We start from the raw sequence: 27,919 nt of genomic DNA, 5'->3' as shown, positions 1-27,919 counted from the left end.
TTATTTTAATTAAAATATAGTTTATTAGCTTTTAATATAAACATGAGAAATAAAAACCACATAAATTGTAGCATTCTTTTCAAAATAAAACTGCAATCAATACTTGAATCTCCAAGCTCTGAATTCCATAAACAATATTTGTGTTTTTTTTGAGGTGGTAGATTGTAATATTTTTATACCATTATTTATCATTTATGTCTCTGTCCTTTAAAAATGATGGAAACTGCAGCACAATATGATGTGAAGCATTGCTATAATAGAGGAAGTACTCCTGTCCCAGAAACGCTTTGTTTATAAGCAAGATTCCTAGGATTAGGTTTGATAAAGTAGGAGAAACAGATTTCACATAGTTGAGAACACTAACCTTTTTTTAGTATTTCAAATTTAGGTGACATTATCGGTCTCCTAAAATTATTTGCTCCTTGCCTTTTAAAGCCTGAAGTAAGAGTTCCTAAGGGTTATGTATTTCTTAAATAGCCGGACTTAATGGGACACCTACAGCTTGGTAGCGTGTAGGACAATAAAACAGCCGTTCATATCACCTTCTATCATTAGGGCCCAATTCCTTTTATTACATGTTAATTAACACTGCTGTTCAAAATCTTCCTTTAAAGAAACTTCGGTGATCAAAGCATATAGAGCAGAGCTCTGCAGGTAACTACTTTTAAAAAGACGAGGGCACTTTATGGAGATACAAGGTATTCCAAAAGTTCAGTGTAATTTTAAGCTTTGATACTTGTAGAAATATAAATGCTACAAACCTTTACAAAACCTTGTCTGAACATTTTTCTTCTGCTTTTTTCTTTGAGACAGGGTCTGGGTGTCACCCAGGTTGGAGTGCAGTGACATGATCATGGCCCACTACAGCCTTGACCTCCTGGGTTCTACTGATCCTCCCACCTTAGCCTCCAGAGTGGCTGGGACTACAGACACATGCCACCATATCCAACTATATTTATTATTATCATTTTTTTTACAGACAGGGTCTCACTGTTGCCTAGACTGGTCTTGAACTCCTGCACTCAAGCAATCCTTCCACCTCAGCCTCCCAGGGTACTGAGATTATAGGCATGAATCACTATGCCCAGCCCATTTCTTTTGCATTTAATTTTGCATTTTTCTAAGAGATGGGGTCTTGATATGTTGTCCAGGTTGGAGTGTAGTAGCTATTCTTATAGGCACCATCATGGTACACTGCAGCCTCCAATACTTGACCTCAAGCAATCCTCCAGCCTCAGCCTCCCAAGTAGCTGGGACTATAGGTGTGCACCACAACACCCAGCTTCATTTTGCAAATTTTGAATATAAAGCTTTTAATTTTTTGTTTCAGTCAATGTCTGCTATCAAGAGTGACCAAAACAAAAAATTAAAAGCTTAATATTCAGGAGACAAGTGCCAGGCGCACTTGTAGTCCCAGCTACTTGTGTGGCTGAGGCTAGAGGATGGCTTGAGACCAGGAAGTTCTAGGCTGCAGTGAGTGCCCAATGATTGCACCTGTGAAAAGCCACTGCACTCCAGCCTGGACAATGCAGTAAGACCCCATCTCTTTAAAAACAAACAAACAAAACAAAAAACTTTTAAATGATGTTTTTTAAAGGTTTATAGCATTTATACTCATGCTGCAGTGCCCTGGAGGGCCCAAACTATATTAAAGCCTAAAACTGCTTTACTTTTTTTCATCGTCACTGAACCACCATGTTGGTTGGCATTATGAAAATATCTTTTAATACATTTATTTAACGAGAAAAATTATCAGAAAATGAGAAGCACCATTTATAGTTCACAAGAAATGCAACATGGACGCCAATAGAAGTAGATATCAATAACTGATACTTCCTCTGTTTATGACTCCAAACATGCTAAAATGCTAAAGTAATGCTTGCAAAGAATATGAATGACAAATGTTATCCAGCAGCTTTTTGGTTTAAAATGATTGCCAATGACTAGCAGCTTCAGTGGTAACAGTAGGGAGGAAGAACCCTGCAATACCTAACAATGCTGCAGTCTGCTCCTAAGTGGCTTTAGAGTCCCATGTTTTAATGGTAATACTGCATTGATTTTAAAGGCATATGCAGCAAAATGGGGGGGGGGGGAGAAAAACTGGAAGAAACATAAAAGTTATATGGTTAGTGTCTTTAAAGTCTAAAAATTTAAACTATTGTTTAAAAAACCTTACATAGTTCACAGCTATCGGCCCACACAGTAAGCAAATATCTGTGTGTGGGATGGAAGCCTTCACTTTGGAGTGGTTTTTGTAACTCTGTTTACATTAAAAAAGGACAGAAGAGTGTTTTGTTGCATTGACCTCTTCCTGTGGTCCTCCATAGGAAGAGGTCCCATTCTTTCCTATGGAGTATAATCCTTGTTGTCCACGAGTCTCTTGAATTTGAGATCTTTCCTTTTGATGAAAACACTAATTTTGCTGGTTTCTGAGCAGGAAAGGTGATATTTCTCCAGTCTCTGTAGATGAAGGTCCCATGACATTATAACCCCTCATTTCTCCCTTTAAGAGAGGATGGCTTTAGAGCGCTGAATACCAATGAAGTTATCAGCGCTGAAAGACCTTCTCATAGCGGCTCTACACAAGTCTTTGTCTTCACACAATCTAGAAATAGCCTAGGAAAGTCAATCAAATAGAAAACAGGTACAATTTTAAAAAGGGTTCCCACCTTTGAAAAAGCACCATTGATGAAAGCCACACATGTAGACTCCTTTAGATGGTTCGCATTTACAGCTACTTTGGCTGGTTTTACACTGCCAGGTTCTGGGGACACTACTTCCTGCCAATTCACCAAGGTAATATCCTTTAAGGGCTACGATTAGATTCCCAGAGAACAAAGGGCAATTTATTATATTATTAAAAAATTGGATTCCCAAAGATGTCAAAGGTATTGTGACAGGCTCCTAACAGCGATAGCATCTGTTACCTGTTAACTTATTCCTTAAATATAACAAACATACACTTGTGCAAAAAAATAAGTTTATTCAGCTATTCAAATTCTACCCAATCCTTCTTAGCTATTATATACTCAAAGCACATTTTAATGAGGCAGGTGTGTGCTGGACTATGCTGGAACATATGAGAGGTCTAATGACTGATGCGCCAAAAGGTGTTCCTTCACATGCACGTTAATTATGGCAGAAATACATATTATTTCTTATTTCTTCTTTTTTTTTTGAGGCAGAGTTTCGCTCTTGTTGCCCAGGCTGGAGTGCAATGGCATGATCTCAGCTCACTGCAACCTCCACCTCCCAGGTTCAAGCGCTTCTCCTGCCTCAGCCTCCCAAGTAGCTGGGATTACAGGCATGTGCCACCACACCCAGCTAATTTCTTGTATTTTTAGTAGAGACGGGGTTTCACCATGTTGGCCAGGCTGGTCTCAAACTCCTGACCTCAGGTGATCCACCTGCCTCGGCCTCCCAAAGTGCTGGGATTACAGGCATGAGCCACTGAGCCCAGCCTAGAAATACATATTCTTCTAAAGTACCACCAAGGTACCACAGAAAGTGTTAGTTTAAAATATGTGTCCATTTCAGTTGTAATTCTCCTGTATACTCACCAGTCATAAGCCATAAATATTACTTTGCCCCATAAAGTTACCATTTCCATTAAAAACCCATGTACTTCCTACATTATTATTATTATTATTATTTGAGACAGGTTCTTGCTCTATCGCCCAGGCTGGAGTGCGGTGGCATGATCTTGGCTCACTGCAGCCTCCACCTCCCAGGTTCAAGCACTTCTCATGCCTCAGCCTCCTGAGTAACTGGGCATCTGCCACCACACTCGGCTAATTTTTGTATTTTTAGTAGAGACTGGGCTTCACCATGTTGGTCGGGCTGGTCTTGAACTCTTGACCTCAAGTGATCCGCCTGCCTCGGCCTCCCAAAATGCTGGAATTACAGGTGTGGGCCACCATGCCCAGCACTTACATCCAGCATTTGAAAACACCTGCATCCTATATAGTGAAGGGTAAAGGTATCTTGGCTTACCCAAGAGACCTAAAAAAAACTCATGGGACTGCACTGTGATATATAAACCATGACATGAATTTGCAAACAGAATAAGTAAGGCAGTCAAGAGTGGCAAGTGAATTATGTATGTAGATAAAATTAGGAATACAGTCACAAAGAAAAAAAAAGTTTGTTTTTTTTTTTGGAGACAATCTCACTCCGTCACCTAGGCTAGAGTGCAGTGGTGCAATCTTGGCTCACTGCAACCTCCGCCTCGCAGGTTCAAGCAATGCTCATGCCTTAGCCTCCCAAGTAGCTGGGATTACAGGCATGCACCCCCATGCCTGTATTTTTGTGTGTGTGTACTTTTTTTTTTTTTTTTTTGAGACAGAGTTTCACTCTGGTTGCCCAGGCTGGAGTGCAATGGCACAATTTCAGCTCACCGCAACCTCCGCCTCCCGGGTTCAACTGATTCTCCTGCCTCAGCCTCCCAAGTAGCTGGGATTACCGGCACATGCCACCACGGCCGGCTAATTTTGTATTTTTATTAGAGACGGGGTTTCTCCATGTTGGTCAGGCTGGTCTCGAACTCCCAACTTCAGGTGATCCACCCGCCTCGGCCTCCCAAAGTGCTGGGATTACAGGCGTAAGCCACCGCGCCTGGCCTGTGTGTGTATTTTTAGTAGAGACAGGGTTTCACCATGTTCGCCATGCTGGTCTTGAACTCCCGACCTTAAGTGATCTGCCCACTTCAGCCTCCCAAAGTGCTGGGATTAGAGACATGAGCCACAGTGCCCAGCTAAAAAAATTATTCATGTATGGTTATGTGAAAGGGTAGAAGTTCAAAAGGAAATCTCATTAACAACAGATTAAATGTGATTTAAAATATTCTGAATTTTGGTCACAGAAGAGTTAATATGTATAATTTTTAAATAATGTTGATCCTTGTATAAACCATAAAAGACAGGAAATCTGATGCCAAAGGGCTAATAAGCTCTTCAGTGTTAGTTAATTTTAAAGCTTTCCATTTTCCTAATCACTACTTAATATGATTTAGTCACAGATGTTGGCTTTGGTGGCTGATGGAAAACCTCACTTAGTGACTTCATAGCCTTACCTCTAGGTTCTGTGCTCTTTCTTTGCTAAGAGGAGCAAATAGAAAATTCAGGTTGTTGTCATCTGCTAAGGAGCGAAGGTCAAAGTAGTATTTGGCATAAACACTGGCAGGAACATTAATATTAAACTGAAGAAGCTCCAGAAAATGCCTTTCCATTTCATTCCTGGAGGAGGAAGAACACAACAGAACCAGCACAGGACAATGTCAATCAACTAGGCTATCTTCAAAAATATCATTCTAAGCAACTAGAATGGCTCTAAACTCTGTTTTAAAATATAGGCTACCCAGATGTATTAACATACTAATGTTCACACAAGGTACAGTTACTTGTGGTCCCTTCTGCATCCCAGCACTCTGGAACTGGGATGAAGGTTGAAGGTTACGGCCTCTGATGCACTTGTGCTGCTGACTCGGGCCTCATTCTTCAGAGTTCCATTAGTGCAGCTGTACAATTCATACTTCACGCTCACTCACAAGGCCCCACTATAGTGATCAGATGAAAGGAATGATGTATGCTGTTTATTAGCTCTGAAGAACTTGCAGACATTTTCACCAGGCTGATAACAGGAAGGGGCTTATTGAAGTAGAGAAGCACCAACAAAAGGAGTGGGCATATCACCACGGCAACAAATGGATCCATCGAGAGCCACTGCTATTATCTCTGAGGGAGAAAAACTCTTGAGGCAAAAACAACAAGGATTCATCTCAAATAAATAAATAAGCAAGCTACATTACAGGGGAAGGGAATCCCCTCCCCCTGTCCCAGCGCATGTGGCTATGTCAGAGGGCATAATGCAAGTTTCTGCTCACTTTAATATTATGAAGGTGAGAAATTGTCACTACGACATGGTAAGGATACTCTTTAAACTCTGGAAGGCAGAAAGATCAAAAGGTGGATGTCTTGGCTAGACTAAACCTATTTTATGATATGACTTATGGTAGGTCACCGGACTTAAAAACTCAGTGTTTCTTCTGAGTTGGGAATGAAACCCTGAGGTGCTCAGTATCTACCATCCTGGTCAGAACAGAATGTAGGAGTGAGCTGAATGCAGTGGGAGAGGAAAGGGCTGGGAGTAGTAGTCGGCTACATGACCACACAGCTGCCCTTGCCAAATGCTTAAGCAAATAAACATAAAACTAGAGAAAATCTTAACCACTTTCACAGTAATCCCTATAAGGAGTTAACTGTATAAAAATGATAAATACCTAAACAACCTATTTGGTTTCTTGGTTTTAAAGTTTTAATGTTTTATCCACTGGCTAAGTCAACAAATGCTTGATGATCTCCTGTATGGAGAGCAGTTAATATGAGCAGAGATGTGGTTTTCTCATTTGCTCAGCTTAAAAACCCAACTGAACCTACTTCCAAAATTAATTTCCTGTTCATATGCCCATAAGCCTATAGAAATGTAAATCAGATAATGTTTTGATAATCAGCTAACCAGGACTTAATTTACTACAGCAATAAATGCACTTCACAATCCCTTTTATATTTTTTCCACTAATACATTTTAACTGTGTAGAAATATAGTACTTCATAGGATTAACACACGTATTAATAGAGTAGTTTAATCACTGAAGAAAAGCATTATGCCTACAGAATATGCATCTTCTAGGTATTTTGTTGTTTTTAAATGGCTAGGTGGCTGAATAGCAAACCCTTTACAGGCACAGCAAACCGTCTGAATAGCAGCTGCTCAGTTTAACTTATTCTTTTAAAGGGAAATATATTCTAACAGGACATGTAGATGTTGAAAATTTTTAAGAAAAACCTGATAAACACCAATTTAAAATTGTTTCAGTTTAGACTCAAAATGAGACCACTACAAATCGTCAACAGCAGGAGGATGAGACAAATGTATATTAAACAGTTTGTTGAAATGCTTTCCAAAGATCATAAACAAAAGCAGCCTGTTTGTAGCATAGCTCCTGGTGCTTCCCTGGGCATACACAAACAGCACTATTTAGAACCGGTCTTCTTGGAGCTGGCCCCTGCCACCGCTGCTCCCGAAGCTTACATCTGTAGAAACCTGCACATTTCCTTGCATGTTCTCTGATACTGTATCTTGAACTACAGCCCCAGTCAGTTCAGTTGCAGGTTTTGACAACATTTTAGCTGCCATCATGGTAGGGCTAAGTGTTCATAATAATAAATTTTGCTTCCTTCAAGAAACCAGTTTGCAGACTGATGACAGCAGTGATCAAAGTCACTTTAGTTTCTGCAATTTCCAAAAGTACTTCCATTTGTTTCAAATTCATTTGCTGTCACACCCTTTGCTAAAACAGCTACCAGCAATATCACTAGGGCTGTTCGGTAAACAGTAAAGTGGTCAACTTCACCAAAAGCCACTTCAACAGCTACCACAATTACTGGTTCCTTTTTAGTCACAAGTATCCTCACTTCAGTTGTGAATATATGGTATTGTAATTCTGAGTGACAGTCATATGAAGTAATGGGCAAAGGCAATAAAAACAAACTCTTGCCACTGCCTGTCATGACCTTGATCTTCCTCCGCTGCTCAACATCATCAAGAGGTGCTCCTTCATATTTTTCTAAATGCCACCTACAAAGCCATTCTCACTATCTGGTGGGCACCCTGAAGAGCCTTTGCTGGAAATGCTTCCCTGGCTCACCCTGCCTACCAAGCTCCAAGGCCCTTCCCTTCACAGCCGTCACGAGGCCAGCCTGGAAGGAACCCTGATGAAGCTGCTGTTTCAGGGTCATATTGGTGCCATCTGTGAGGAACTCCATGATTCAGCAAGGATCCTTGCATTCTCATAGGTAACTCAAGGCCCCCAAAGAAGTGCTGTGGTTGTCCGAGTGCCCAGGGAGCCTCTCAAGTGTGGTGAGCATTGGGTGATGCCCCAGCAGTGCTTCTCAGACCGCCTGAGGGGAACGCTGGAGCTTCCTAACTCATGAGACCAATTTCTAAATACAAAAAACCCTCCTAATGGGGAGGGGTCAGGGGCACAGGGATCTTCATATCTCAAGGCTTCTGTAAAAACAGACCTTCAGATAAAATGTGGAAAGACTAGCAAAAGCAAATATACAATGTGTGACTCAGGTTGAAAATATGTAACGTCTCAATAGTCCAGAGGCTCTAAGACCTTAATAGTGGCCAAACAATTATTTCAAAGGCCAGACATATGCCCTTTAAGGGCTGTTTATACCCTACTGGTCACATGAAAAAATATAAAGGAATGAATGAATGAATGAAAAAGAGAAAGGAGCTTGAACTGGCAGATAACTTTTTAAAAGCCATAAAGAGGCCAGGCGCAGTGGTTCATGCCTGTAATCCCAGCTCTTTGGGAGACCGAGGCGGGCAGATCACAAGGTCAGGAGTTCAAGACCAGCCTGACCAACACAGTGAAACCTCGTCTCTACTAAAAATACAAAAATTAGCCAGGCGTGGTGGCACGTGCCTGTAATCCCACTGTGATCTCAGCTACTCAGGAAGCTGAGGCAGGAGAATCGCTTGAACCTGGGAGATGGAGCTTGCAGTGAGCCGAGACTGCGTCACTGCACTCCAGCCTAGGCAACAGAGCAAGACTCCGTCTCAAAAAAAAAAAAAAAATAAATAAAATAAAATATATTTACTGTGCTATGTTGTTCTGGTAGTATACTTGTAAGATTTTTGCCAAAAACCACCCAAAAAATATTTTTCAATTTACCAAGCAGATTATTACACATCAAAACCTATCAAGTAATGATGGAAAATACGTAGTTTTTTTTTTTTTTGAGACAGAGTCTTGCTCTGTTGTGAACTGTTATACTAAAGATAGATAGATATAGTCTTATGCCTATTTCCATTATCTGCATAATGTAACCTTTAAAAATATTCCTTAAATTGTTAACTTTATAGGAATAAGATACTGGAAAATGGTTAGAAGTTCACCAAAACCTTACAAACTCACATGTCCTCAACTGTAATGTCCTTGAGGATCTGGCAGTAGTCCACATTCCATACAGCCTGATCGTCCCAAACCTTGGAGGCAAGAAGAATGGCTCCCAGAACAATCCTTTTCCAGTTGGTGGGACAAATGTCGATTTCAGCATAAGTTAAAAGCCTTTCTAAGTAAACCTGTAAAATAGAGCACTGGTCTTTGATTTTAGTTCAGTTTAAATGCTTTGATAAGCTTTTTTTTTTTTTTTTGAGACGGAGTTTCGCTCTTGTTGCCCAGGCTATAGTGCAATGGTGAGATCTCGGCTCACAGAACCTCCGCCTCCCAGGTTCAAGCGATTCTCCTGCCTCGGCCTCCCGACTAGGTGGGATTACAGGCATGCGCCACCATGCCCGGCTAATTTTTGTGTTTTTAGTAGAGACGGGGTTTCAAACATGTTGGTCAGGTTAGTCTCGAACTCTTGATCTCAGGTGATCCACCCGATCCTCCCAAAGTGTCGGGATTACAGGTGTGAGCCACCGCGCCCGGCCCCGAAATGCTTTGATAAGAATTCATGACTGACAAATTTCTTCTGTTTTTGACCAGAAAATAAGTGCCTTTTATTCTTATGTTCTACAGAGACTTTGCTTAGTCAGCCAAAGCAAGACACTAAATCACAGTTGTAGGTCAGATATCTCTGCTGCCTACTCTGCCCATATACATTTCCCGCCCGATTTTGGTCACGGGAATGACTGGACAGCTCAGCAAAGGGCATCATCAAGAGAGGCACTCTTGACACTCGTAATAGAGTTGTTCAATAAATACTGAGTGCCTACCAGGTACAATGTATCATACCTGGATGGTAGATAGTAATTTTACAGGTAGTTATATTATGCTCAAATATGTAAAACCCAAGTAATACTGAGCACATTTTTACCTTCTTTTCATAGTAACTAACCCTTTTGTGGCACTAGCTTGAAGAACTGCTGGTCAAGAGAGCCACCCAGTGGCTGCTGTGCAGAGCAGCATGACAGGTCTTTAGTGCTGTAAAATATTCCCCATGTTCAGTGCCTCCACAAGGAACACAGATGGACAAAAGGATGTCTCTGGACCCCTGGTATTCCTCTAAACCTGCCAAGCAGTTTATGAGACAATTTCATGAATTATTTTACATCTACCAAACATCCTTCAAAGAATTGAGCAAAGTGAACAGCTGAGTAGATTTCAGAGGTAAGCTGTAATTTGCTGTTACCTCAAAGGGTTCTCTGTGGAAGAGTATGTGTATATGCTGTTTTAACTCTGTATCAAGACAAAAACAAATCTTTTTAGACTGGAGTGCAGTGATGCAATCTTGGCTCATGGCAACCTCTGCCCCCTGGGTTCAAGCGATTCTCCTGCCTCAGCCTCCCAAGTAGCTGAGCACCCGCCAGCACGCCTGGCTAATTTTTGTATTTTTAGTAGAGACGGGGTTTCACCACGTTGGCCAGGCTGGTCTCAAACTCCTGGCCTCAAGTGATCTGCCCACCTCAGCCTCCCAAAGTGCTGGGATTACAGATATGAGCCACTGCGCCAAGCCTGAAAAAAGTTCATTTTAACAGAGCTTATTTACTGTCTGAAGGTTATCAGACAGGCATATCAGATCTGGCAGTGTTCTCCAAACTCAACTGTGTTTTCAAAAATGGGTATTGAACATGATATGTTCTTAAGAGAGATTCTGTTCCCTTTCCCCCAAATTCTGCACTCTCAGTATCCTAAGAATGAACCTCTTTCACAGGGTTCAAATCTCAATGAGAATAATTAGACCACAGGGAAACAACATAGACAATCCCTCAACTTCCTGTTGCCTTTACGGGTAAGCTGGTGATGTGCTGATGCTCACTGATACCACTTGCCCTCCTGTGTCAGTGTGAGATTTCTTTTCTTCCCACTAAAGCCAACTCCATCAGTGCAGTTGATCCCATCCCACTTGTGCAGAACACTGCCCCACAACTGCATCTTTTTGAAGGCTTTCTCCTTCTCTGCCAGAGATTTTCCCCAATGTGTTTCCTTTGTTCCCATCCCCCTCCCGACAACTCCCCAGATATGTCCTCTCATTTGCTCAGCATCATGTCCTGGTGTCAGCTTCTCATCTCCCATCTCTCCTTAACCCACTCCTGTTTGTCCCTTGCTGCTGTCACTCTCCTGAGACTCCTCTTGCCAAAGTCCCCAGAGCTCTTCATCCCACTGCTCCACTCCCCAAGTCTTCCCTAATATTGTACAGGGCATTTTCATTCACCTAGTTGCTGAGGCCAAATACCTACATTCAAGTTACCCCACACCAGACTGTGCACAATTCCTGCTATGTCCACCTTCACTGGTAGGCTGCTCGCTTTTGATTCTGAGCTGCCATTTGTCACTGCTCACCTGTATCACCCTAGTTGCTTCTTAACTCTCTTCTCTGCCTCTATTCTGCCAATTATGGTCTACTCTCTTCAAGCCATCAGCACAACCTCTTAAGAGCACTTCACTCCCCTGCTCAAAATCTACCTAAAGTACCCATCAAATTGGAATAAAAACTTCTTCCTGGCCAGGCGCAGTGGCTCACACTTGTAATCCCAGCACTTCGGGAGGCGAAAGTAGGCGGATCACCTCAGGTCAGGAGTTCAAGACCAGCCTGGCCAACATGGCAAAGCCCCGTCTCTACTTAAAAAAAAAAAATTAGGCATGGTGATGGGCACTGGTAAGCCCAGGTACTCGGGAGGCTAAGGCAGGGAGAATTGCTTGAACCTGGGAGGTGGAGGTTGCAGTGAGCCAAGATTGAGCCACTGCACTGCAGCCTGGGTGACATAGCAAGACTCCGCATCTCAAAAACAAAACAAAACAAAACAAAAAAAACCCTCCTGTGGGCTGCAAGCCAAAAGGCCCTATGAGTTACATGTGGCATTGCCCACGTGACCTCACCTCCTCCACTCTTTCCAATTCACTCCAACCACACTGGACGCCTTGCTGTTTGTTCCTTGAACACACACACACACACACAAAATGTTCCTGTCTAGTCTTGGCACTTGTCTGGCTGCCTGTAATGCCGGCACACCTTACCTTCCTGCTTTGATCAGGTCACTGCTCAAATGTCACCTCTAGAGAGGTTCTTCCTGATCATTCTATCTAAAATAGTGAGCCCCTCCTGTCACTCTGTATCCCTTTATGCTGCTTCACCTGCTACTTACCACTACCTGAAAAAATGTCTTCCTCACTAGAACATAGGCTCATAAAGGCAAGAACTTTGTTCAATCTGCCTCTCCTCTACTCTAGCACTTGTTAGCTCACGTCTGTAATCCCAACACTCTGGCAGGATTGCCTGAGGTCAGTTCTGAGACCAGCCTGGGCAACACAGCTCGACCCTAGTCCTACTAAAAAATTAAAACAAAACAAAAACAAAAACAAAAACAAAAAACAAGAATAGTGGCACAGAGTAGGCACCCAGTGAATGTTTACAGAATGAGAAACTTCTTGGCAGCATTTAACACTGGGACTACAGCCTCTCTTATCTTGAACTCTGTTCCTTTATTACCTTCTCCTGGATTTCCTCCTTCCACTCCCTCTGGGGGCTTGTCCCTCAAATGCTAACAGTCTTTAGAGATCTATCTTCTATCCACTTTCTTTTCTTTTTTTAGAGATGGGGGTCTTGCTATGTTGCCCAAGCTGGACTCAAACTATTGCATTCAAGTGATCCTCCCACCTCAGCCTCCCCAGCAACAGGGGACTACAGGTGTGCACTACCATGCCTAGCTTCTCCACTTTCATTCTGGAACTTTTCTCTGTATTTGAACAGCTACTATAACTCTTCATTCCTTACCTCTAAGCTCAGATTCATGCTCCAGTCTAGTACATTCAAATGATTACTGGACACTGCCACTGCTACCTCACAGGCACATAGAGCTTAAACCATCTAAAATGAACTCCCCCTCTTCCTATACAGCTTTCCCTCCTGTATCACCTGTCTCTCTACATCTGGAAGCACCACTCCTGCTTCTCTACAGTATCTGCTAAGTGTTCCAAATGGCTTACAGCTCCATGAAAAGGCCTATGTCTGATCCAGTACCCACTGAGGGGCTTCTATTCAAGTGCACAGAAGCCTTCTCTCCTAAATTCCAATTGGATGCTAAAGGAGTAGGTACTGACCTAAGTATTCTTTCCCTCCAGGCCATGCAGTTGACCTTCCTCTATAGGTTTGCTGTGGGGAGGTGTAAAACAATCCTAACCACTTGAATAGGATTTATTATTCAATGATAAAATCTTACCATAGGAATTCTATATGGAGGACATAAAGTTAAGGACACAGCTATAGCTTAGTAAGCTAACCAGCAAAGCCTTTGTCCAAGTATTACTGGTACCACATTGCTGGGCACCATCACAAGCAGGCACAAGAGGTAGGCAGAGATGATTAAAACTCATCATCCAAGGAACAAAGAATTTAGGGCAATAGTTCTCAATCACAACACACATCGGAAATACCTGGGGAACAGAGCCTGGGACTTGGCTTAGACCTACACTGGAATCAGTATCTGGCTCTGAACCACATGGTTTTGTTACCACTCCCCATCACCCCCAGCCCTGCCACCATGCCTTGTATGTGCACACACTGAATGTGTACATGTGCATTGATGGGTAGGGGGAGAAACCAGAAATCTCCCCGGCTGCCTTTTGTAGCAACTGTTCTGTGATGAGAAAAGCAATGGAAACATGTTCAACTATAATGATGATTAAACGCGAATGTACGTATTTACGTTCCTTTCATAAGTTTCTCTTAAAGTTCTGATGATAATTTCAGGAACCTATTTTTATTTGAAAAATAGGACCATACCCTGTGTACAAGACTAATTTCTAAAGACACTTTGTAAATGAGAAATATCTTACCAAAGTTACTATTGCACATTCAGCTGTTAGCTGTGCAGCACTAAAAAGAGTACGAACAAATCTGTAAATAAATTTGTGCTCAGGATCATGCTTAAAGTATTCCTCTGGAACTTTTTCTCGCTGAAAGAAGAAAAGATGCAATGTTAGTATCCACTGAAGAAAAAAAATTTAAGTTTTTTTTTTTTTTTTTTTTTTTGAGACTGAGTTTCACTCTTATTGCCCAGGCTGGAGTGCAATGACATGATCTTGGCTCACTGCAACCTCTACCCCCTAGGTTCAAGCGATTCTCCTGCCTCGGCCTCCTGAGTAGCTAGGATTACAGGCACGTGCCACCACACCCGGCTAATTTTTGTATTTTTAGTAGAGACGGGGTTTCAACATGTTGGTCAGGCTGGTCTCAAACTCCTGACCTCAGACAATCCACCCGCCTCGGCCTCCCTAAGTGCTGAGATTACAGGCGTGAGACACCATGCCCAGCCTAAGTACTTTTTTTTTGGAGACCCAGTCTCGCTCTGTCGCCCAGGCTGGAGTGCAGTGGCACAATCTTGGCTCACTGCAACCTCCACCTCCCAGGTTCAAGTGATTCTCCTGCCTCAGCCTCCTGAGTAGCTGGGATTACAGGCGTGCACCACCATGTCCGGCTAATTTTTTGTATTTTTAACAGAGGTGGGGTTTCACCATGCTGGCCAGGCTGGTCTCAAACTCCTGACCTGGTGATCTGCCCGCCTTGGCCTCCCAAAGAGCTGGGATTACAGGTGTGAGCCACCATGCCTGGCTGGCCTAAGTACTCTTAAGACAAACAGTGTTGACATTTGAGCCCATGTACCCCTTAAAATAATTCTGGTTGAGTGACATGACTTTTAGTTTTTAAAATATAAACAATTGGATCTTAAAATATCATAATGATTCAATACTCATCACCATTTATCATTAAGGAAAAATACAGGTACAACTCAGAAAATTTTTATGTTCCTTTCCACTTTCTATCCACAGAATTCTATCACAATGTAAACTACGTGTAGGCTCGAAAGTCTTACTAATCATATGTCAGGATTCTCTTAAATAAACTTTGAAAAATTTTTTTTTTTTTTTTTTTGAGATGGAGTCTCACTCTGTTACCCAGGCTGGAGTGCAGTGGAGCGATCTTGGCTCACTGCAAGCTCCGCCTTCCGGGTTCACACCATTCTCCTGCCTCAGCCTCCTGAGTAGCTGGGACTACAGGTGCCCGCCACTGTGCCCGGGTAATTTTTTGTGTTTTTAGTAGAGACAGGGTTTCACTGTGTTAGCCAGGATGGTCTTGATCTTCTGACCTCGTGATCCGCCTGCCTTGGCCTCCCAAAGTGCTAAGATTGCAGGTGTGAGCCACCACGCCAGCCTGAAAAAATATTTTTAGTTTCCTGTAACCATAAGGCTCAAAGGCTTCACTGTCCAAGACAATAGTCATTAGCCATGAGCGGCTATCATATACCTGAGGAAGTGAATTTTTAAATGTTTACACCATTTTAATTTAAATTTAAATTGTTTTCTAATTATCTTCATAGAGATCATGTATATTTGTTAGGACTATTTATAAATATCAGCATGAAATAAACACAACTCTATGAGAGAAAAATACTACCTCAAAAAAAGTGACACTTACTGTAAGTGGATGTGATCTCTCATCAAAAATATCCAGGGATCTATTTGCATCTCTATAAAATAAGAATATGCATTGAAGAAGTTAATTCAGGAATTGTTAATATCTGAGTAAAATGTCTGCTAGGGGTGACGGGAGATGCCTCCTGTTTCCTTTGGTGTTTGCTTCACCAAAGCAAAGAGTTGTACAAATTCTTCTCCTGGATCCCAGCCTTCAGAGGATTTTCTGACCTCTTTTTACTCAGCACATGAGGTTCTGTACTGTGAAGTCTTTTCTACAATGACGATTCAGAATTGCCTTTAAGTATTGGCCCTCCCTAACAGGCAATGGTAATAAAGTATATTTTCACTCTTCTAACCCCTCATTGGAACTCAAGAACATTTTACACAGCAGTAGTGGTGGGCAATAAAATCTTTAGAACTTTAATGACTATGAATGAGATTCTGACTTCCCAGGCTTTTCCTCTTTAGTTCTCTGTATTACATTCTTGACATGTATTTGTTTAAGTAGTTTGATGAGTTAAAAACCTTATTGCCTTTTTATTTTAAAAGAGACGAGTCTTTGATAATCTTTACAAGTTTATAAAACTAATACATTGTGCTCATTTAATAAAACCAGTGGTTCTCCAAGTGTGGTCTGTGGACTTCTGGAGACCCTCCAGATCCTTTTCCAAGAGGTCCTTGAGGTCAAAACTGTGGTTCTCCAAGTGTGGTCTGTGGACTTCTGGAGACCCTCCAGATCCTTTTCCAAGAGGTCCTTGAGGTCAAAACTGTTCTTATAAGAATATTTATTCAACCTGAGAAAGCTGATTGAAAATTTAGAAATAAAAATAATTAAAAAAAAAGAATACTAAGCTATTGCTTGCTTTTTGACTGTTTGACATTTGTAATGAGTGTATAACAGCAAAAGTGGGTAATCTGCTGGCTTCTCAGCATGAATCAAGGCAGTGCTACCAAATTATACTAGTAGTCATGCTACTCTTTACTGCCTCTTGCAGTTTAAGAAAAACACCTGCTTCACTCACGAATATCCTTGCTGAGGCAGTAAAAATTAATGGTATTATTAAATCTTGACCTTTCTTTTCACTATTCTGGAGTAAGCAGAAAGTTCACATAAAGTAATTCTGCATACCGAGGTATAGTTGTGTTAAAGAAAAGCACTTGTGATTTAATTGTGAGCTAAACAAGCCATTGTTTTTCACAGAATATCATTTTTACTTGAAAGTACAACTATCATTCTCAAAAATGAAACAAGTGGCCAGGTGTGGTGGCTCACGCCTATAATCCCAGCACTTTGGGAGGCTGAGGCGGTTGGATCACTCGAGATCAGGAGTTCGAGACCAGCCTGGCCAACAGGGTGAAACCCCATCTCTACTAATACAAAAATTAGCCAGGCATGGTGACAGGTGCCCGTAGTCCCGGCTACTCAGGAGGCTGAGGCAGGAGAATCACTTGAATCCGGAAGGCAGAGGTTACAGTGAGCGAAGATAGCACCAGTGCACTCCAGCCTGGGCAACAGAGTGAGACTCAGTCTCAAAAGATAAATAAATAAAAAGTTTTAAAAAAATGAAGTGAGCCTGTCACTTCAAGAAAATAACACTATTTGTTGCAATGATAAAATTCAAGCTTTCAAACTAAAAATCAGGATTTGGAGAAACTTGTACCTTATTATGTGAGTTTAACAGCTTCTCAATACTTAAAAGATTTTTTAATAAAATTGGTGGTGATACTAACAAAAGTGAGCTTTTGACACTGTCAAGAAATGTGAAACAGGCTGGGCGTGGTGGCTCACGCCTGTAATCCTAGCACTTTGGGAGGCTGAGGTGTGCGGATTGCCTGAGCTCAGGAATTCGAGACCAGCCTGGGCAACATGGTGAAACCCTGTCTCTAGTAAAAATACAAAAAATTAGCTGGGTATGGTGGTGTGTACTTGTAATCTCAGCTACTTGGGAGGTTGAGACAGGAGACTCGCTTGAACCCAGGAGGTGGAGGTTGCAGTGAGCTGAGATTGCACCACTGCACTCCAGCCTGGGTGACAGAACGAGACTCTGTCTCAAAAAAAAAAAAAAAAAAAAAAAAGAAAAAAGAAATGTGAACCAATATTTTCCATATAACCAATGCATAATATTAGAAAACCAAGTAAGGGGAAATGATACATTTATTGTACAAGACAGATGGGTGAGTACTAATAAAAAATTCATTGATACACAAAATTCCACTGTAACCATTTTAAGAAACTAGCACTTGTGGAGTTGTTGGGTAGTATTAAAGAATACTGGCCGGGTATGGTGGCTCATGCCTGTAATCCCAGCACTTTGGGAGGCTGAGGCGGGTGGATCACCTGAGGTCAGGAGTTCAATACCACCCTGGTCAACATGGCAAAACTCCATCTCTACTAAAAATACAAAAATTAGCCAGGCATGGTGGCATGCGCCTGTAACCCCACCTACTCGGGAGCCCGAGGCAGGAGAATCGCTTGAACTTGGGAAGCGGAGGTTGCATTGAGCCGAGATCGTGCCACTGCACTCCGGCCTGGGCAACAGACAAGACTCCGTCTCAAAAAAAACAAATAAATAAAAATAAACTAAAAAATACAGAATACCCACAACCATCTGAAAGCTTTAAAAATATACCTTTTACCAACTATATACTTGCATGAGGCTAGGTCATCTTCTTATCACTTCTTCAAAACAAATTACAGCTCACTACCAGGGTGCACCATTAGCCATGTAATAAATCTACACATGTACTCACTGTATCTAAAATAAAAGTTGAAATTAAAAAAAAAAAAACTAATTGCAAAGACAGAGATGAGAATCCAGCTGTTTTCTGTTAAGCTGGACACTAGAGAGTTGCAAAAATATAAATACAGGACACACATTTTACTCAACTTTGTTGTTGTAAAAGAGTTATTTTTCATGAAAAAATATTATTTATGTTAACAATATGGTTCTCAGTCAGGGGTTATATTTTTGTTGTCACAACCTGGGACAGCTCTTAAATATCCTACAATACACAGGACAGCCCCCACAACAAAGACTTATCTAGCTCAAAATATCAACAGTGCCAAGGTTGAGAAACCGAAACTAAACATAGGGTTTTTTTTTTAAATTCTCAATTTCAATTTCTAATGCAATCAATATCAATATAACCAACATAAACAAATACTCTTTGGGATCCTCAGTAATTTAATAGTTGAAACCGTCTTGGGGACCAGAAAAACCACAAATGATTCAGTTCAATACTATAATAGCACTCTATAGCTTATGATGTCTATAGTTACGACCTAATACTGAACTTGATATCATGCAAAGTAATTAGCTGGAATAACAAGACAGGTTTTAAAGGAGCTCACCTGTTCTTTATGTGGTAATATATTGCTAAGGTCACACTGTGAAGGGAAAAAAAAAATTATTTTTAACAACTGATTTAAACATTTGTTAGGCCTGAAGACATTTCTTAAATGAGGGAAGGGAGGAACCCTCCTAGCGGCCCTGAAATCCTCTAGTTCTGAACAGTACCGTATGGGTACTTTCCCCTTGTTTTAGTTCCTTTCAGCAAAAATACATGAATCAAAATGCTAAGTAAGGCCGGGTGCAGTGGCTCACGCCTGTAATCCCAGCACTTTGGGAGGCCGAGGCAGGTGGATCACGAGGTCAGGAGATCGAGACCATCCTGGCTAACACGGTGAAACCCCGTCTCTACTAAAAATACAAAAAATTAGCCGGGCGTGGTGGCAGGCGCCTGTATTCCCAGCTACTCAGCAGGCTGAGGCAGGAGAATGGCGTGAACCCGGGAGGCAGAGCTTGCAGTGAGCCGAGATCGCGCCACTGCACTCCAGCCTGGGCAACAGAGCGAGACTCCGCCTCAAAAAAAAAAAAAACAAAAACAAAACCCAGTAATATGCTGTTAAAATACATGTTTCTGTTGATGATTATAATATATAAATAATTACATATATCCCCATTTGCTCTTCTGCCCGTAGAACCTTTCACCTTATACAAGTTCTACCTATTTGTATACATGCTTAAACTATTTGGTTTTTGGTTATTTTTATTTTTTGCTTTTTAAGCTGTTAGGCTCTGCATTTCAGTTGATTTAATTAATTATCACCTACCCACCCATTTTTCATTATTTCCCCTTAAAGTAAATAAAAGTGTTTTATACCAAATAAAATCATTTATGATCAATTTTGCATCATTAGTAGAAAATTTATTAGTAAATAAGTGCACACAAAACCAATGATAGGTGTAGCTATCCTGAAATAAGCACTGCTAACAATGCAGCATAAAACTACAAAGTGTAATATTAATGGCAAGTATTTCCACATTGGTTTAAATAAAATATTAGTGAACAGACACGACTTTTCAGATACATGTTACTGTAGTCCTAAATTACCCACAGATGTTGTGTATCAGGAAACAAGTTGTCGTCTTAGGTAAGTTATATGCTTCCATTTGCCCTCAGTCTCTAAACTGAGGCTCAAAATAATTGAGGGAAGGCAAATCTGAATTTTAAGTCTATACAATGTTAGCACTTTTTTAAAAAGTCTGTAACATTAACATCTAAGATGGATACTTCTATAGTGCTTCAAACATTTTCATGTCCAAACTGATTTTAACATTACAGAATTTGAAGTTATATGCTGAAAAGGACCACGGAAACTTACATGACATTTAATCCAACACCCAGTTTACAGATACGGGAACCAAGGCTTAAAACTGACTTGCCCAAGGTCCCACCAAATAGAAGCAGTTCATCCTCCTACATTCAATTAAGCAGTGGTTCTCAAACATTCTGCACACTGCAATCACCTGAGGAGCTTTAAAAACTGCCTAACTTCTAACTTGAGACATTCTGATTTAATTGGCATTGGGTATGACTTGGGGCATGAGGAGTGTTTTTTGTTGTCTTTTTGTGTGTTTTGTTTTTTTTTTTTTTTGAGACGGAGTCTTGCTCTGTAGCCCAGGCTGGAGTAAAATGGCACGATCTCGGCTCACTGCAACCTCTGCTTCCCGGATTCAAGCTATTCTGTTTCAGCCTCCCAAGTAGCTGGGATTACAGGTGCACGCCACCATGCCTGGCTAATTTTTTTGTATTTTACTAGAAACGGGGTTTCACCGTGTTGCCCAGGCTGGTCTCAAACTCCTGGGCTCAGGCAATCTACCTGCCTCGGCCTCCCAAAGTGCTAGGATTACAGGTGTGAGCCACCATGCCCAGCCTGAGGGTTGTTTTTAAAGTTCCCCTGGTGATGATTCCAATGTGCTGCAAATTTTGGGAATGACTGAGTTAGGGTTAAGATCAGAATCATCTGGGATGTGCTTGTCTGTGTAATTATGCCTCACATGCCTTCTCCATTTTCCTAAAAGGCTTGTGACTGCCTGGAGATCAAGGGAAGGTGGAGGTGAGATGAATGTGTTTGTAGACATATACTTTGAAAAAAGTTGCATAAGTGATTCTTATATGGCTCACCCATCCTGTGAGAATAATGCACTATTAAGCCATGATAAACATTTTTCAAAATCTTTCCTAAAAGTCAATTTGCCATACTAGTGAAACCTTTATTTAACCAATAGTGAAATATACCAAATGATCATTTCTAAAACTTACTGAGAACAAATTAAAACTTACTGTACTTCCAAAAGTAGATATCTAAAAATTAAGACTAAAATGGGGGGGAAAAGCATGAAATCTATTATACTTGTTTGAGCAAGGTTAATCTTTAAAACTACTTTGAATCTTATAGAAACATCAGAATCTTTTGAATTCAAAAGAAGCGGGGGGAGGGGGGAGGGACAGCATTAGGAGATATACCTAATGCTAAATGACGAGTTAATGGGTGCAGCACACCAACATGGCACATGGATACATATGTAACAAACCTGCACATTGTGCACGTGTACCTAAAACTTAAAGTATAATTAAAAAAAAAAAAGAAGAAGAAGCCGGGGACTCTAGCCAAAGTGGAATGGTTTTTTAGCTCAAGGATTTAGGGCCTTGGCTGAATACAAACATTGAATGATTACTCAGTAGGTGCCAAAGCTCAGGACTTTAGACAGAGTCAGAGTGCAGCTTGTGCTGAAACACAATTCTATTTCAACTATTGTTTTTTTTTTTTTTTTTTTTTGAGACGGAGTCTCGCTCTGTCACCCAGGCTGGAGTGCAGTGGCGCGATCTCGGCTCACTGCAAGTTCCGCCTCCCGGGTTCACGCCATTCTCCTGCCTCAGCCTCTCCGAGTAGCTGGGACTACAGGCACCCGCCACCACGCCCGGCTAATTTTTTGTATTTTTAGTAGAGACGGGGTTTCACCGTGGTCTCGATCTCCTGACCTCGGGATCCGCCCGCCTCGGCCTCCCAAAGTGCTGGGATTACAAGCGTGAGCCACCGCGCCCGGCCTGATTTCAACTATTGTTTTAAGTGAGAGAGGAAAGTGACATTATTATGAGTGTAAATTTGCTGCTTTTAAAGTAGAAGTTACTGACAATTAACTAAAAAAAAAAAAGCTAGTACATTAGAAACAAAATTAAGTTTATAAGCTAGTTATGTTTTTAGACTAAAAAGTAAAATTAGGGATAAGGACATTAATATTCTAGTGTAGCACTTCCCAAACTGTGTTCTGAAAATCAACGCTCATCCAAGGAGATGTTAATAGTTTCCTGACAACCCCAATGGAGTTGTTTGCTGCTGTTGTTGGTTTTTAAATAAACTTGAAAGGTTCATCTTAGGGTGTTCTGAAAGTGCATCTCATTGTGCCCAAGAAGTGCTCATGCACGACAGGGAAAATTTAAATGACACTATGGTGCCAGTAGAGGACAAGCTGTTCCTTCTTCCAAGAGTAGTTTGCAAAGGAGTACATACTGTTTTAGGCCTGTAACTCATAACAAACTAATGTTTTTCCAGAAACATACAATAAAAAGCACCTCTCCTTCTCACATTATGTTCAACACTGTCTTAACATAAATGCATTAAATAAATAGCTACACTTTTCTGGGACTGCTTCTTCACTAACTGGCTTTCCCTTCCACCATGCAGCCTAAGATTAAAACAGGAAATGAAAATTCATATTAGATCCTTGAAACCAATTTCTTAAACTCATTGCTGAAAAGGACAATCAAATGGCTGAAATTACCAAGGATGGCTAGGATGCTTTTAGCATAAGGGGGTCTGTCACTCAGCCCTTGGCAGCCTAGTTGTACTCACCATTTTACTGTGGTTCTAAGATTAGGCTGGCTGACTGTGCTGTCATCTAGAAATATTGTTGAGCATGAGCTATACTTTTTAGTAAGCTGCCCTGGAGATACCTGAAGGGGAAGGGAAATAGAAGAAAATGTCACAGTAAGTTAAACCTATAAAAGTGTGGTTTTTCCTTGGTTAAAATGTCAAATGATAAAGCATTAAGATATTTCTTACACTCCATGAACTGCCTGAGTGTAGTATCATGTGCAGCTCTATGGGAAACCCAGTGGAGGCTCTCCCAACAGACAGTGTTTGAGGAATGGGTTATGAAATGCTGCTCTTGTGGTACCTATAATCAAACCTGGCAAGCATCTGTTATGCATTCCCTGTATAAATTAATGGGAAAAGTTTACAGTAAGATTTCAGTGTTTTTTTCTTAAGCAATAAAAAGCAGCTGAGATTTTCTATTATTCCTTCACTACAGTAAAATGTAATGCCTTAAATCATATTTGCATAAGAGCATTTTATTGCAGTAAATGAAAGCCTAATACTACATTTACTAAGTTACTAATATTAAATGTATTAGTTCAGGAGACAGTATGAGAAACAAGTGTTTCACAGTCAGAGGCTTCGTCTGCCAGGGCTGCTCCATCACCCTCAGTGAGAGGGCCTGTTTTCTCATGTGGAGGAGAAAAAGTATCACTTTAATATTCCAAACAAAAAAGATGACAAAAACAACTTTAGGAATTTAACTTGCACTTCATATTTAAATAAAACTGCCATTACATTATTCAAATGAGAACCTCAGAGAACACTCTCCATTTCAAAATGTTATTAATTTTATTCTATAAGTTATTTGACAGGCATCATGGCACTTGCCTGCCTCACTCATGCTGCTCTGCCTGGAATACCTTGTTCTTCCTCCTTATCCCAATAAGCCTGACCCCATCTACCTTCTGGGATCCCTTTGCCAGCAGCCGCACCAAAAAACATTTCCCTTTTGGTACATTCATCCATCTAATTCACCACTTGTTACATGATACCAACTGCTTGTGGAGTATCCCCTCACAAGAAAGTAAGCTTCTCCAGGGAAGGAAGGACTCTTCCTCCTCATACCTCTGGCTGCTGAGCACAGAACTGGGGACAAATTAAGGAGTTCAACAAATGTTTGACAAATTATTTAAATCAGTTACAATTTGGAAGGTAAATGCTACTACAGACACAAATTAGCAGAATTTATCTGCAGTTGTATCAAGGAGGTGACTATGAACTTTTTGAGCCCTCTAGAAAATAAACCATCTTTAAAACACTTTAGAAGTATCCATTTATTTGGGAAGAGTGCAACAGTCAAATACTGAAACAGCCTGAACTATGTTAAGACAATTCTCTTCCTTAAAAATTAGGTCAGTAACCAAATCTCAGTCATCGAATAGCTGAAAGTAACAGTAGCATTTTTTTTTTAAAACCACAGAATACTAATAATTTTAACACTTAAAAAAAAAAAAACTAATTCAGATGAGCCTTCCTTCTTTCTATTAATATGATAGTTTTTACCACGTTGTCACACTCTCCCATCAGTATCCCACACATATACATGAAAGACAGGGCAGGGAGAAGGTCTAGTCATTGCTTTTAAAAGTGCATGCATTAAAAAATTGCCAGTAGCCAATAATCAGAAATATCCATACTGTGTAACACCATTTTGTTTCAGATGTTTTTACTGCAGTCACTTAATTCTTACTAACAAAAAGTCCCAGATATTCTATTTTTAAAAAGTATTACTATTTGAAGGACCAAATTCTCCTTCAACCTAGAAATGTTTTCAACTATATCTAAACTCATGTTTCTTAAGCTATTATATTTAATGTATATAGTTTACATTAACTGTGTATGTGTGCTAATGTATATACTTTTATTGTCTCAAGAAACACATACAGTATAAAAAATAAAAACTGACTCATTCAAATACATTCATTCAAAGTGGAAGGTGGGGCTGGGCACAGGGGCTCACACCTGTAATTCCAGCACTTTGGAAGGCCAAGGCAGGTGGATCACCTGAGGTCAGGAGCTCGAGACCAGCCTGGCCAACATGGAGAAACCCTATCTCTACTAAAAATACAAAAATTAGCCAAGTGTGGTGGTGGACTCCTATAATCCCAACTACTCGGAGGCTGAGGCAGGAGAATCGCTTGAACCCGGGAGGCGGAGGTTGTAGTGAGCCAAGATCGCACCACTGCACTCCAGCCTGGGTGACAGAGAGAGACTTGGTCTCAAAAAAAAAAAAAAAAAAAAAAAAAGAAAGAAAAAGAAACCTCTCTGCTAATCAATATATAGCATGAGACACACCACTAACTTTCAACTATCCAAATTTTTTGTTATCAAGAGCATCCCTGTATCTCTTGAGACTAGAGGGTGGCAGAATTAAGCTTCTGAGCAAAGCAATTATAGCTGGCAATAGGTAATTCCCCCAACATCTTGCTGGAAAACTCAACAATTTCCTTTATTTTAGGCTAAAGCCTCACCAATGCTGGCTTACAACCTCAACAAACTCTACTGACAAACATAATAATACAAAATATAAATACTTAAAAAAAATCCAAACAACAAAACACTCCTGAAAGTTCACAGATGTTATTTCAGGTAGTCACAAAATAGGGACAAAGAATATATCATTCATCTTCATTTAGTCTGCACAAATGACAATCGTTAACAAGAAAGGGAAGGGGTACTACCTGTAGACTTAAGGTAGAATAGCAAAGATAGAAAATAATCATACTTAGTAATCTACTGAGTCACAACTGAAACCTTAAAGGTAAAGTACCTGTTGAACTCCTATGCCTGCCCATTGACTTTTCCCATTATGCCTACTGCCTCTAATTTTAACCCATTTAAAATAAGAGGTAAATGCTACTACAGAATCTGTCTCAAAAAAGAAAAAATTAATGACTTTTAATTAACTTAAAAATTTCTGACATTTTGTGCATTAATGAAACACCTCCATCTATGTTGCACAGCAATGGGGCAATATAGCAGGCTGCAGAGTTTGAATACAATTCCTAATGCCTTAGTAGAAGAGTATAATATGCTCATTATAGGTATAACTAAAAAATGTCTGGATTAGTATCATTATGTTGAATTTAAACTTAGATTTACATTTTAAATAAAGGTTCTAAATTTGGGTTAAACATGGCAGATTGACCATAAATTTATTTCCTTGCCCTCCTGAAATTTCATTAGAATTAAAGACATAAAATAAAGGTTATACACAGGATCAGGCTACAGGATTGACAGCAGATAATTTTTCTATTTATTTTATTTCATTTATTTTTGAGACAGAGTTTACAAATTTATTTATTTTTGAGACAGAGTCTTGCTCAGTTGCCCAGGCTGGAGTGCAGTGGTACAATCTTGGCTCACTGCAGCCTCCACCTCCCAGGTTCAAGCGATTCTCCTGCCTCAGCCTCCCGAGCAGCTGGGATTACAGGTGTGCACCACCATACCCGACTAATTTTTATATTTTTAGTAGAAACAGAGTTTCAACATGTTGGCAAGGCCGGTCTTGAACTCCTGGCCTCAAGTGATCCTCCTGCCTCAGCCTCCCAAAGTGCTGGGATTACAGGCGTGAGCCACCGCACCCGGCCACAGCAGATGATTTTTAATAAATCTTGAAAGATGAAAAAGACAAAGGAGTGGTAACTGATATGGAAGCACAACTTTAGTGCCTACACAGTGACTGGAACAGGATCAAGTTAGTTTGTCTTACAGAACCCAAGGCAGGCTTCAAACTCAGAGGCACATGGCACCTTGGAAGGTAGAGTGAAACATAAAAGCCAGCAAGGTCAGTTGAAAATTTGTAGTTGGAGTCCCAGGTCCACCTGTCCTCCCATCTTATAAGGAATATAGAAGGTTCTGGGCTCAGAAATAGTAGGACTGAAATCTGGGAAATGGGAAAAAAAAACTACACCCTGAGAAGGGGAACTCCACCTCCCTTTTCAACTCTGCTTCTGGAAAATGAGCAGCCATGCTTGTACTCCCCAGGTAGAAAATCGGGAGATTCTTCTCTGAAGAAACTGAACAGTCTCAGAGAAGGCGCACCCAGCAGGGCACAGTGGCTCACACCTGTAATCCCAGCACTTTGGGAGGCTGAGTGGGTGAACTTGAGGCCAGGAGTTCGAGACCAGCTTGGCTAATACGGCAAAACCCTGTCTCTACTAAAAAAAAAAAAAAATTAGCTGGGCGTGGTGGCACACACCTGTAATCTCAGCCACTCAAGAGACCAAGGCACAAGAATCGCTTGAACCCGGGAGGAAGAGGTTGCATCTTGGCAGAGGGCGCTGAGATCACGCCACTGTACTCCAGTATGAATGAGAGAATAAGACTCTCTCAGAAAGAAAAGCAAAGGAAAGGACAGGACAGGAGAAAGGAAAGGAAAGGAAAGGAGAAAAAAAAAGAAAAAAGACAAGACCCACCAGATAACAGACTGATGTCTCCTAAATTAAAGGCTGGCTTGGCCTCCAATGTCCTTGCAGTAAGAACCATCAGTTAACAAAAGTCCTGCTTCCAATTAGAGAAAGCCAGGACTATTACACATGAGGGAAGCCTCCAACAACAGAGAGCAAAACAATAGGAAAAAGGAATGCATGGGAGAGGTGAAAATTCAGGAGCAAATGAAAACTTTAAAAAATTCTTAAAATACCCTCAGAAAGATGAAAGATTCAATAGAAGGGTTAGAGCATAAAGTAAAAGAATGCCCAAGAAGTAGAACAAAAGACTAACTAGAAAATGGGAGAGTGCGGGGCAGGGGGGACAATTAAAGATCAATGCAGAAGGCCGGGCGCGGTGGCTCAAGCCTGTAATCCCAGCACTTTGGGAGGCCGAGGCGGGAGGATCACGAGGTCAGGAGATCGAGACCATCCTGGCTAACACGGTGAAACCCCGTCTCTACTAAAAATACAAAAAATTAGCCGGGCGTGTTGGCGGGCGCCTGTAGTCCCAGCTACTCGGGAGGCTGAGGCAGGAGAATGGTGTGAACCCAGAAGGTGGAGGTTGCAGTGAGCCGAGATCGCGCCACTGCACTCCAGCCTGGGCGACAGAGCGAGACTCCGTCTCAAAAAAAAAAAAAAAAAAAAAAAAAAAAAAGATCAATGCAGAAACACTGGTCTAATAAGCTCAGCATCTGAATAGTAAGAATATCAGGATAAAGAAGGAACAAAGAAAACAAAATTCTCTAGAAGACATAGTCTACAGACTTATTGGTC

At 41.0% G+C, this 27,919-nt stretch overlaps 1 protein-coding gene across 2 annotated transcripts in view; it reads right to left on the bottom strand.

The window, feature by feature from the left end:
* The window catches only part of CCNYL1 (cyclin Y like 1), a 47,370-nt gene continuing 19,451 nt past the window's right edge, over nt 1-27,919 (bottom strand). Inside the window, exons 4-10 of one of the 2 annotated variants that reach the window (XM_055290395.2) lie at nt 22,686-22,786; nt 18,840-18,875; nt 15,489-15,540; nt 13,850-13,969; nt 8,987-9,153; nt 5,072-5,234; nt 1-2,616 (exon numbers count right to left, since the gene is read on the bottom strand). In XM_055290395.2, coding sequence (XP_055146370.1) covers nt 2,506-2,616; nt 5,072-5,234; nt 8,987-9,153; nt 13,850-13,969; nt 15,489-15,540; nt 18,840-18,875; nt 22,686-22,786 — 750 coding nt within the window. In that variant the 3' untranslated portion in view covers nt 1-2,505. The remainder of the gene's footprint in view (nt 2,617-5,071; nt 5,235-8,986; nt 9,154-13,849; nt 13,970-15,488; nt 15,541-18,839; nt 18,876-22,685; nt 22,787-27,919) is intronic. The other variant, XM_055290396.2, reaches the window with a different exon arrangement.

This window comes from Symphalangus syndactylus, chromosome 8 (assembly GCF_028878055.3).
Source record: "Symphalangus syndactylus isolate Jambi chromosome 8, NHGRI_mSymSyn1-v2.1_pri, whole genome shotgun sequence".
NCBI classification, from domain to species: domain Eukaryota; kingdom Metazoa; phylum Chordata; class Mammalia; order Primates; family Hylobatidae; genus Symphalangus; species Symphalangus syndactylus.
The sequence above is the reverse complement of the archived record's forward strand: the minus strand, read 5'-3'. Positions and strand labels throughout refer to the sequence as shown.